This window comes from Zingiber officinale, chromosome 9A (assembly GCF_018446385.1).
Source record: "Zingiber officinale cultivar Zhangliang chromosome 9A, Zo_v1.1, whole genome shotgun sequence".
NCBI lineage: Eukaryota > Viridiplantae > Streptophyta > Magnoliopsida > Zingiberales > Zingiberaceae > Zingiber > Zingiber officinale.
Window position 1 is genome coordinate 17063091 of NC_056002.1, and position 10880 is coordinate 17073970.

At 38.1% G+C, this 10880-nt stretch overlaps 3 protein-coding genes across 4 annotated transcripts; 2 read left to right on the forward strand and 1 right to left on the reverse strand.

Annotated features, from left to right (window-relative positions):
- Positions 1-832: 832 nt before the first annotated feature.
- LOC122018715 (F-box/LRR-repeat protein 17-like) lies at positions 833-5901 on the reverse strand. 2 transcript variants are annotated; one of them, XM_042576114.1, is made up of 11 exons: positions 5314-5901; positions 4379-4480; positions 2872-3016; positions 2610-2794; positions 2308-2412; positions 2127-2224; positions 1800-2014; positions 1649-1715; positions 1486-1571; positions 1242-1337; positions 833-1120 (listed from the first exon to the last, which is right to left on the reverse strand). In XM_042576114.1, exons 1-11 carry the CDS (start codon positions 5823-5825, stop codon positions 1058-1060), a joined length of 1674 nt encoding a protein of 557 aa, XP_042432048.1. In that variant the 5' UTR covers positions 5826-5901; the 3' UTR covers positions 833-1057. The 2 variants fall into 2 exon arrangements, with proteins under 2 accessions (XP_042432048.1, XP_042432047.1); XM_042576113.1 differs by having other exon boundaries at positions 833-1141.
- Positions 5902-6449: 548 nt separating this feature from the next.
- LOC122018716 (2-methyl-6-phytyl-1,4-hydroquinone methyltransferase 1, chloroplastic-like) lies at positions 6450-9187 on the forward strand. Its single transcript, XM_042576115.1, has 4 exons — positions 6450-6612; positions 7106-7671; positions 8148-8454; positions 8783-9187. Exons 2-4 carry the CDS (start codon positions 7106-7108, stop codon positions 8936-8938), a joined length of 1029 nt encoding a protein of 342 aa, XP_042432049.1. The 5' UTR covers positions 6450-6612; the 3' UTR covers positions 8939-9187.
- A 227-nt stretch (positions 9188-9414) lies between these two features.
- Positions 9415-10599, forward strand: LOC122018717 (calmodulin-like protein 11). Its single transcript, XM_042576116.1, has 4 exons — positions 9415-9493; positions 10002-10159; positions 10239-10319; positions 10396-10599. The coding sequence occupies exons 1-4, from the start codon at positions 9421-9423 to the stop codon at positions 10528-10530; spliced, it is 447 nt and encodes a 148-aa protein (XP_042432050.1). The 5' UTR covers positions 9415-9420; the 3' UTR covers positions 10531-10599.
- Positions 10600-10880: the final 281 nt, after the last annotated feature.

A 10880-nucleotide genomic window follows, 5' to 3' on the forward strand; every position in this document is an offset into this window, starting at 1 on the left:
CAATTCTCATTACTTTTTCTTCTTGCTTCATCAATAACTGACTTGAACATTGAAGGGTCATCACTAAAGACCCCTTCCCTGGCTCGACACTGACATTGTTTATGTTGCAAGTCAGAGCAAAGTCCACCAGAAGTCAATAGAAACACCACATCCCGAATATCCATCTTATCGAAGGACAAGATCATACGTCATGTCCATTTTTACCCCTCTTAATATGCATTGGTTAGGCATTACAATCAGCAAGATTTTTTTAATTTACCATTCTATAAAAATAATTTACTCAGATATTTATGTATTTTTGATAAATTTTAAAATGTAATAAAAAATAACCGTAAACCAATTTTTAATTGTCAATCAACCTTAAAAATGAAAATTAATGGTTTTTTCATCTTCTGAACTTGGAAATTAATTCCAAGCAAAAAATGAGTAAACACTTTTGAATTAGACTAAATTAATTATCCTTTCTTCTTTGAAATTATTTCCATTTTGTTGCATACTACCATGAAGTTGGATTAATTAATTATCCACACTTCTATCTATAAAAGCTTATTATTCACTCCCTTCAAAAATATAGTTATCAGAATTCAACAAGTGATCAAACCCAACAGTCAACATTTCACCTACAGTGAAAAAAGCTCACTCAGTGATTAAATTTAAGATCAATTTTAAATTAAATCAGGTGGATGATATTCAAATCTTAACCTTCTAAGACTTAAATTTACATGAGATTCCCAAAAGCTCAAGCACCCTTTATTCAACTTTTCAGAAAAATGCAACAAATAAGAAAAGGAAATGATTGAAGCATAATGAACTGATTGGGCAAAGAGAATGATTGAAATGGAAAGTTTGCACTTCAAAGTGCTTATTTTCAAGGTAGAAGAACATCAAGATCCCGGAAGCAATCTTATTCTTATACACCACCTCCAAACAGTTGATTTTGATGAGAGAAAAAAATTCTTGAGACATTTAAAGTCACTTGATAAGAACAGACAGGTTGTTAAGGGTCAAATCGACTTGAATTGTGTCAAATGTGATAGATACAGACCAAGCACCCTAATTAATCATGGTGCACAACGCAATGTGGCAGACGTTTTCTTTTCTGCTTGTCTTCCTCAGAAAGCTGTTGGAAGCAGCAAAAGAACTTTCAGAAAACAAAAAATTGATCAGAGCGTTCCAGGAAGCTTATAGTATCGATAAGGCACTACAAATACAGGAACATTGTTTCATATACTTTTCCTCACCTGCTGAACAAAACGGGGAACTGGAACTCTTTTAGATCCATCAGCTAGTCGCTTGGAGGGCAAATGATTTCCAGTAGCAACAAACTCATTAGACACCTACAAGTGTTAATTGCTGGTTAAGAAGAGAATTGCAGTGGAATAGTTTGTTTTTTCTTTCTCATTTAGGAACATTACAGATGGATTCAGTTCGTAATATTCTCCTTTATTTTACTACAACATTCAGTGATAAGTAAAGAGTTGGCACCTGATTTCGTATTGCTCCAATTATCATTTCTTGACATCCAGAAGCATGTACATTTTTCAAGTTTGGGCATTGAAGCAAAAATCTTTCTGTATATTATCAGAAGCTTTTGAGCAAAATAGTATTATCGATGAACCCTAAATGCCAATGGATGTAGAACATATACCTGGATGTAAGTTTGTACATGAATTAACATTGAGCTCGTTGAGCTCTGGGCAATTCAAGTATAGAGACTGTATTATAATAGTTGAATTAGAAAATGTGAATTGAAAAGGCATAACTAGAGTTTTTTCTTGTTCAAGGGAGATTTCACTTACATCTAAACCAGAGCAACCCCATAGACTCAGCTTCCTCAAATTTGCATGTTTTATAATCAGTTTCTGGAATCTAGCAAACTTTTCTGCAACTTCTCCCTTGGGGCCCATCGGTTGACAGCTTTTGTACTGGTACTGATTATTGACACGGCATATGCTCATCCCACAGTCAATTAGCTGCAGAAGAGGCAATTTAGCTGCGGCAAACTGAATGCCACCTGAGAGAAGAAATTGAAAGACTCATGATGCTCAACTAACAAACAAGTCATTGGAATAGTTGGTGTTAAGCAACAAAGCATAGTGGAAGTCAGAAAACAAATACATCCTTACTTGAAGTTATATTTTGGCAAAGAGCAAGTAGGAGCCTACAAAGAGTCTTAGGGAATACATTACATATCATTCGAATTCCACTGTCAGTAATGCTTGATCTGAGCAACCAGATACAAGCAAATCAGTACTTATAAGATCAAGGATACATGGAGGTTATCACAGAGCAGATGATTGAACATACCCACTCAAATCAAGCAATTCCAAATTGGTGTAAGTGGAAACTATAGCAGTAACAGCAGCATCAGTGATTCTTGATCCGAGAACCAAAGACACCATCCGTAAATTCCTGAGACAGCACAACGATTATCAAGTTACTAATGAGAGGATTTAAGGCTGCAAAAAGATGTTTTGGTATTCAGTTATGAACTTTGATAACTTCATTCTGCTAATTCTGCATTGCAACTTCTGCTACATTGAGCAGAGTAGCAAATCCAATTCCTATATTAAATTCTTTGTTGAACACAATCAAGAGAAAGAACCCACCTCAAGTTAGCACTTGTAAGAGCGAGGACTACTTCATTAGAGAGATGAATCGAGGCAATATGGATGTTTTTTAGCCGTGGACACGTACGTCCAAGATATTCCATCATTGTAGCAAGATCTGTTGTGTCATTTTCTTGTCGAGCAAAATCAAGAGAAATCTCTCTTAAATTAGGGCATTTAAATGCCTGTCATATTTGGAAATGAATGAATACATGGATGAAAAATCCAAAATAACCATGCCAAAGCAAATTAAAATGCATACCACTTTAGAAATGGAATGGAGATTTGATAGCCAGAGTGTCGACAGACTTGAAGAAGTGAGATTGAGAAATCCAATGTTAGTGCAATCCTCAATCTTAAGACTTGATAGAAACTGTTTGTCAGCAACAAAACGACCCAATTCATCCCTAGGCAATAGACAAAAAGGTAGTGAGTATAGTTTCATGCTGATGTAAAGTCACAGAGAGAAGATCTAATGAAAATTGAAATGGACCAATAATAAGAACATCAAACTAATCTAAACTAATGCAAGCACAGCCACAGTCCACAGTCAGAGCTTCAGAAAATATTTTCCCACATTTTTTAGAGTTTGGTACAATAAAAAATCAAGATCAACACAAAATTTTCTTTTGGTCAACAACAAATATACATACATTTTTCAGAAGATTAATTTTCTTTTAAACAAAAAGAGAAAAAGATTTTCCTAACGATCTCTATTCTCTCCTCCATCCTCCTCCCTCATCTAGACAAGTTAATTGATCAAGCCAAGCAATCCGAGCCAGCCAAGTGGTCCAGTTGACTTGGGTGAGCCAATTAATTCAATCAAACTGAACATGTCAAGTGGATCAAGCAGTCCAAGCCAGCCAAATGAGCAAGTTGATTCAATTGGCTGAATCGACTGGATTCAACTAATCAAGCCAACCAAGCATGGTGATCCATTCGTGCCTAGCAATTCTAGCAAGCAGAATGAGTTGTGCAAGTGGAACTAACTGGGCCAAATGATCAAACAACCAAGTTGTGATCGGAGGGTCGATTTAGTTGGGAGGATTAGGTGGATAAGTAGATTGAGTTTTCTGATCAAACCAAATGGGCCAGCCAGACCAATCGAGCTAGATGAGCCAAGCAAGGCACATAACCCAGCCAGCCCAACTGACGTGCCTAGCTCACCCATCAGACACAACTACTTCACTTGATCAATCAAACTTGGAGAAGAAAATAGCTTCCTATCTATGGACAAAACACAAGAGAATATTTTTTAGCATATTTTTGTATTACATCCAAATGACAAAAATAATTTATTTTTCCTCAAAAATGAAAAGAATTTAAAAAAATTGACAAATAAGTCATTTAAGTCTAGCAATGAAATCAAAAGTGTAACAAATTTCTGTGACAGTTTCAATCTTAATACATCCTATATACAATTAATGAATAATTAAATAGGTTGACAGAAAGGGTTAGGTTCTTTCAACGAAGTTAAAAACCTACTTCATGAAGATAAAAAAAGATCTTGCTTAACTTTCAGATGGAAGTTCCATATATTCAGATTTAAGGCAAATAACATGTTTTCACTTGGTGAATACTCCTGAAAATAAACGATCATCAGCTGACTAAGTAAAATTAATAAGGTATCGGGGTACTCTGAGAACATAACAGTAAAACGTGAAGCTACAGCAAAGAGAAAGATCTGCACAATAAATTATGCAGAATAGTGTGCATCAGAATAGTTATGTAAATAAATTATTGATCATGTATAAGAGTCATTGCCATACCCAGTTATCCTGTTGACTGCATTTTCAGCTATGTTTAGCTCAAAAGTTTCCAAGTTGGGTATCGAGAATGCAACACAAGCTAACAGTGTGGCATCAACATCACTGCAAAAGAATAACATTACCATCAGGCATTTGAATGCTGTTGATGATATTTTGTAAATCCAGCTTCATTGAATGCATTTGAAGAGAATTATAAGAAATTGTCAATAGTAGAACAACTAAAACCAATTTGGTTCCTCATAAATAAAGGGGATCACGGATGCCCATCCTTACTCCTTATTAATCATAAACAGTTGGTTATGCAGATTCCAAACCAGGAAAAAAACATGAAGAGTGAAGGGAAATTCAGTTATCTAAAACAAGTGCAAGATGAAAATGATTCTAATATTTACACTAACTGTATAGTGTCGGTTTCAAGATCATGTTGGCATAAATCAAAGTAGAAACTCGGCTTCTATGTATTTCAATATTGAAGATCGCTCAGATTCCAGAATAGTGTTCATAAAAGCAAGTATAAAACCATAACATGTAATTTTATAACTTTTGTTATACTAAGATAGGATTAAGACCAAGATCACTGATCTACTAAAAAATTCTCTTTCAAGTGATCGAACTAAAGGACAAAATGTTATTTTTATGATCTAACTTTATCCAGCTGCATATCATAAAGACTAATTCTTTTTACCACCCAGAAAAGAACCTTTCTGATTCCTCCTAATGTTAAAAGTTCAGATCTACAACATCGGAGAAGCATTAAAAATGGAACTTTTCCTACAAATCTTGTTACTAGGGTTCAGATCTATATTGTCAAATGTACATATAGCCGTTCATGTTAAATTTGCCAAAAAAATTTAATTAAAGTTTGTTTTTTTTTCGTAGTTGCAATCTATTTTTTTTAAAGGCGTTTCGATCACTCCGTAGCTTGGAATTCGAACCTCTCCATTCTCAGTCTGAGCCGAGTCAGCCCTTGGCACTTGCGGAGCACCGATCCGATCTCCGATCGAGGTGAAACGCAGATCCTGAGCTCCTCCGCGGAGCGCCACACCCTCCGGACGCAATCCCTCCAACCGCGGCACACCGCCGCCGCCCGCGTCAGCTCCCTGGGCGAAAGTCGCCGCAACACCTCCACCATACAGGTCGTGGGCAGAGCCCATTCCCCGCCCCACCCCACCTCCTCCTCTTCCTCCACCTCCTCCTCCTCCTCCTCCTCCCGGATCTGCTGATCCGCCACTGGCACAAGCTCGAGGGCGTCGGCCTCGCCGTCGCATTCATCATCGAAGGAAAGCGCGCGGCGGGGGCGATGGGAGGAGCGGGGCGGCACGGGGGCCTCCGGCGTGGGGCAGCTGTGGCCCCTCTTGGGGAGGCCGCAGTGGCCGCAGTTGTAGCTGCCCCGGCTCTTGGGCCGCGGCGCGCGGCCGACGGGGGTGACGGCCGGGTGGCGGAGCATCTCGATGCGAAGAGGAGGAGGAGGGAGATGGAGGGCGAAGGAGCGGGTGAGATAAAAAGGGAAGGAGATGAAGAGAGAGAGAAGGATGGAAGACGCGGGAGATTAGAGTTGCGTTCGCGCCAATTTTACCATGTGAGCGGACTGCATGCACTTGAATTACGATAATACCCCTACTCCCCGCTAATAATCCTTCTCCCTTTTTTTTTCTTGCCATTATTCATTACTATTTTCTCAAAATTACACGTTCTCAAATACTAATTATTAATATCATTATTAAATTTGATTAAAAAAACGCAATATAATAAATACATAAACATATTTGTCATGCAAAAGCTTATTGGTAATTCACTGATGTGACTAGTCTCTCTCACCCGATAAGTGAATTAGAAAAATAATTATATCTAATTACAAAATTCGACAACAAGCGTTCGCTAGATTTTTCTTATCCATTTCAATCTACACAAATCTACAAATGACGGGCAGAGTTTGGATCGTAGCTCACTCGTCTCCCTCCTCCAGATTCCACGGAGCATTCAATTGGATCCACGCAATGGACGGCTCATATTATTACATCGCAGCATTTTGAAAACTTAATTGCAGAAAAATATACAGATAGAAAACTGACAAAAATCTAGGGTTGGAAAAGCATTTAATGGAACCACACCACTAATAATGCTCGGCAAAGATGTGGTGATGAGGGAAGAGCTTCCACAGAGTGGGATAAAGCGGTTGCTGTTCGTCTTCTAGGTTTCTCCGCCTTGGTGGATCTATTGGCGAAGAACGTAAGGTAACAAGATTTGTTTTTTCCCCTTTTCTTCAAGTTTCTGTTCTTCCTCCAATCATCAGATTTTCATAGAGGATGGGGGGAAAACACTGATGGAAAATACGAAGAAATCTCGAGTTCTTTTGACAAAGTTGCGATTTTCGTCACTTGTTGGTCCCGTAAATCTTTAGGAGAATCTGTTCTTGGGATAAACATTTGATCTTTATTTTTCTTGCTCGGCGATGAGAAATCTGAAGTTTAGAGAAGATATTTTCTTCACAAGAATGTTTTTATCTGATTATTTATGGAAAGTTAGGGTTTTGCCCCAATTGGATGAGAGGAAGGGAATGAAAAGACTGTTTGTCGTTTTACAAATGCAAAGATTTGCCATTTTTTTAGCTAATTTTAGTGTTAGTTTTTGTTCTGGTTTACATCCAAAAATAAGAAAGCTTTCTGAAGAGTTTGGAAAAGTAAATAAAGTTTCAGTCTTCACTCTGTTGTCTTCTTTCACCATTAGATGGCTTCTTCCTACATTCTCAATGGAGCAGAAACACTCACTTTCTCCAAAGGAAGAGCCCCAATTGGGTTGGCCTTCAAGGGGCCTTCTCTCAATGGGATATGCCTCCCCATGATAGGTTCGATCTCAGTCACCGGTGGAAGTATCAGGGCAAAAACGTTGGTGCCGAGATGCAGCCTTTCGTCTTCTCGGCCAGCGTCTCAGCCCCGCTTCATCCAGCACAAGAAAGAGGCATTTTGGTTCTACAGATTCCTCTCCATAGTGTATGACCATGTCATAAATCCCGGTCATTGGACCGAGGACATGAGGGACGAGGCTCTTGAGCCTGCTGATCTGTATGATCCGAGGTTGAAGGTCGTGGATGTCGGTGGCGGGACTGGGTTCACGACGTTGGGCATTATTAAACACATACATCCCAAGAATGTCACCATTCTCGATCAGTCTCCGCACCAATTGGAGAAGGCAAAGCAAAAGGAGGAACTGAAAGAGTGCACAATCATTGAAGGGGATGCTGAGGATCTTCCTTTCCCGACTGACTCTGTGGACCGCTACATTTCTGCTGGAAGGTAATTTCAAACTTATACTACAGTTGAAAATACCTTATTCATGATTTGAAACATATGATCCTTACTACCCTTTGTGAACAAAATCCTATAGGTTCTCTTGTTTGTGATACGAAGATTAAGCTTTTGTATTAGCACCTTTAGTGGCCAGAATTATCCTTTACCTGAAAACATTTTTATTGTGCTTTTGTCGCGCCTACTAGTTGTTTTAAAGCTCAAATAGGATGACATATCCATGCTAGTTCACTGTATGAAATAGAATCATTATATTTAGCAGCTTCAACATTCATTAGCAGAAGTGGAAGGGATTATCATTTTAGTTTATTTTTTTGCACGTAATCCTCCAATCAGTTTTAGAGTATTGTCAGTCAGATGGACCAAGAACAAGATTGTTTTCTAGTTCAATTCACGAAGATCGCTAGTCCTTCATGCTACTCTGTTCTTCTTGGGTAATTTCTCTCTTGATGATCAATCTGCAGCATTGAGTATTGGCCTGATCCTCAACGTGGAATCAAAGAAGCATATCGAGTACTGAAACTTGGAGGGTTAGCTTGCATCATTGGTCCTGTATATCCAACATTTTGGCTATCACGCTTCTTTGCCGATATGTGGATGCTGTTTCCCAAGGAAGAGGAGTACATCGAATGGTTCAAGAAGGCCGGCTTTAAAGACGTCAAATTGAAGAGAATCGGCCCCAAATGGTACCGTGGTGTCCGGCGTCACGGCCTCATCATGGGTTGTTCTGTCACAGGTGTTAAGAGAGAATCTGGCGATTCACCTCTGCAGGTAGTTTTTTTCCCTATAAATTCCTTTTGCCTAAATCAATGTTGCAGTGACTCTTTTGTAGCAAACCACTCACTATGTCCTGCATCGCATCTTTGAATCGGATTCTTATCAAATTCTTTAGTCATATCCTCATGACATCGCGATAGCTATGCTAACTTCAACTTGAGCATTTTGGATCACTCATTTAGCTGAAGGCCATTCATTCGACTGTGTCAAAGTTAGAATTCCATGAAAACTAATGCAGTAGCTTTCAGTGTGATAATGTACAATAAGTTGACATCTTCTTGGACATAAATAATCCTTCTAATGTCGATGTATTGCACTACAGCTTGGTCCAATTGCCGAAGATGTAAGCAAACCTGTGAACCCATTTACCTTCGCCTTGCGCTTCATCTTGGGAACAATTGCAGCGACATATTACGTGCTGGTGCCGATATATATGTGGATTAAGGATCAAATCGTCCCCAAAGGACAACCTATATGAAGAACAGACTCGAATTATTTGGCCGCGAAAAATGGAAGTATAATCTATGTAATATTTTCTTTTGTTTGCTATTTTTAGGCCTTTTCCTCGACTTTTCTGGTCAGCGTGTTTCTGTCTGAATTCTAAGTCATGCTGCCGGCCAAAAGTTTCTTGTGCTTCATCTGAACAACACGATGCGACTCGTTCAGCGCTGGACAGAATGTGATTGTGAACCTTGAAAATAAGTTTGTTCTTCCTTTGCTGTCTGTATCTTGGCAGTTTACGTGATCTGAAAGTCAAACTTCAAACTTTTTTGTTTGACTTTAAATCGCACATTAAATTCTTCCATTCAAAAAGTCAAGTACCTACTCGTTCATCATGATTTGGTCCCTGGTCTATAAGTGGTGAAGGCAGGGCATTGCTCATTTCTCATAGCTCTCTTCACCATTCATAAAAAGAAACTGTGTTTTTTTCTTCTTCCTCATAGAATTTAGGTGGTTGCCATGGACGTTCTAACAGAGGAGCAAATCATGGAATTCCAAGAAGCCTTCTGCCTTTTTGACAAAGATGGAGATGGTGATCTGTTCTTCTCTCTCATCTCTATCTTTTTGTTTATTGTTCAGTTGTTTTGTTTGAACCAAATAGTTAAGGCTTTTAATATAGCTAGGATTTTGCTCGGTTTTTGTTATTTGCTTTTCGAGTTGGGACAAAGAAATCGACAAAGATAATCGCCATAACCTACCGAGCCATTTCTTTTCGCGTTTCGATCAATCGACTTCTGTCTTGCCTTCACTTGATCTCCACTGTGACCTTGTTGAAGCGTTGCTTCCATTGTTTCCACAGATAATTGAAGGAGAGATGAAATCCATTTTTTTTCTAAATTACCCACAAAAAAACTTATTTAGTGAAGTCAAGATAGATTTGTTGTTGTGATTATGAATAAGTCAAGGTTTGAAATTCCAAACCAAGATGTAAAGGCTTGTCCATTTCCAGACAAAATTTTCATTTTAACAATAAAATAAAACAAAATGAATAGTCATTAAATTATTAAATTATCCTTTGATGATGATATACACATGTACAGGATGTATCACAATGCAAGAACTCACTACGGTCATCAAATCATTGGGTCAAAATCCAAGTGACGAAGAACTGCAAGAAATGATGAGGGAAGTTGACTCAGATGGCAGCGGAACCATAGAATTCGGGGAGTTCTTAAATCTAATGGCTAGGAAAATGAAGGTAATTAAGAGGCTAAACTACAATTTACGAATATAATAATGAAAAAAAAAAAGAGAAACAATTCCACTAATATTTGTAGGAGTCTGACGGGGAAGATGAACTAAGAGAAGCTTTCAAGGTGTTCGACAAGGATCAAGATGGATACATCTCTGCCCTGGAGGTGAATTTAGATTGGTGCATGGATTTACTTTTATGTGTAATTGGTTTAAAAGATTGATAATTTCGTGTTCTTGTAGCTGATGAATGTGATGGTCACTCTTGGAGAGAAGCTGACAGAAGAAGAGGTGGATCAAATGATAAGGGAGGCAGATTTGGATGGAGATGGGCAAGTGAACTATGAGGAGTTTGTGAGAATGATGATGGCTGTCTAATTAACTTAATTATTAGCAAATTAAATTTCCTTTATGAAGTCTTGTTTCTTTTATTAAAAAAAAAGTAATTCTGATAGTAATTATAATAATTAATGATCTTGGCATCTAGTGTTGTGTTGCGTAATTCCTATTGTTCATAAAATTCAAACAACTTTTTTCTTATTGCATTTATGAATCTAATCATAAATGACTCTTAATATACTGCACTTGGAGACAGAACAGTGCATACATCTTCATGTTTTTATAATAAAAACAGACATATGAGAGAAGTTAAATACATCCTCTTTTCATAGGCCATTTAGGTTACTAAAGAGAAGACCAAACTAACTTGCATCAGTGAACATCTTTGA

Coding starts and splice junctions, on each gene's coding strand:
- LOC122018715 (XM_042576113.1), bottom strand. CDS start 5,825: ATGCTCCGCCACCCGGCCGTCACCCCCGTCGGCCGCGCGCCGCGGCCC. Junction 2,795..2,871: donor TCCATTCCATTTCTAAAGTG/GTATGCATTTTA, acceptor CAAATATGACAG/GCATTTAAATGCCCTAATTT. Junction 1,716..1,799: donor GGGGTTGCTCTGGTTTAGAT/GTAAGTGAAATC, acceptor ATTATAATACAG/TCTCTATACTTGAATTGCCC.
- LOC122018716 (XM_042576115.1), top strand. CDS start 7,106: ATGGCTTCTTCCTACATTCTCAATGGAGCAGAAACACTCACTTTCTCC. Junction 7,672..8,147: donor CGCTACATTTCTGCTGGAAG/GTAATTTCAAAC, acceptor ATCAATCTGCAG/CATTGAGTATTGGCCTGATC. Junction 8,455..8,782: donor CTGGCGATTCACCTCTGCAG/GTAGTTTTTTTC, acceptor ATTGCACTACAG/CTTGGTCCAATTGCCGAAGA.
- LOC122018717 (XM_042576116.1), top strand. CDS start 9,421: ATGGACGTTCTAACAGAGGAGCAAATCATGGAATTCCAAGAAGCCTTC. Junction 10,160..10,238: donor TAATGGCTAGGAAAATGAAG/GTAATTAAGAGG, acceptor TAATATTTGTAG/GAGTCTGACGGGGAAGATGA. Junction 10,320..10,395: donor GATACATCTCTGCCCTGGAG/GTGAATTTAGAT, acceptor GTGTTCTTGTAG/CTGATGAATGTGATGGTCAC.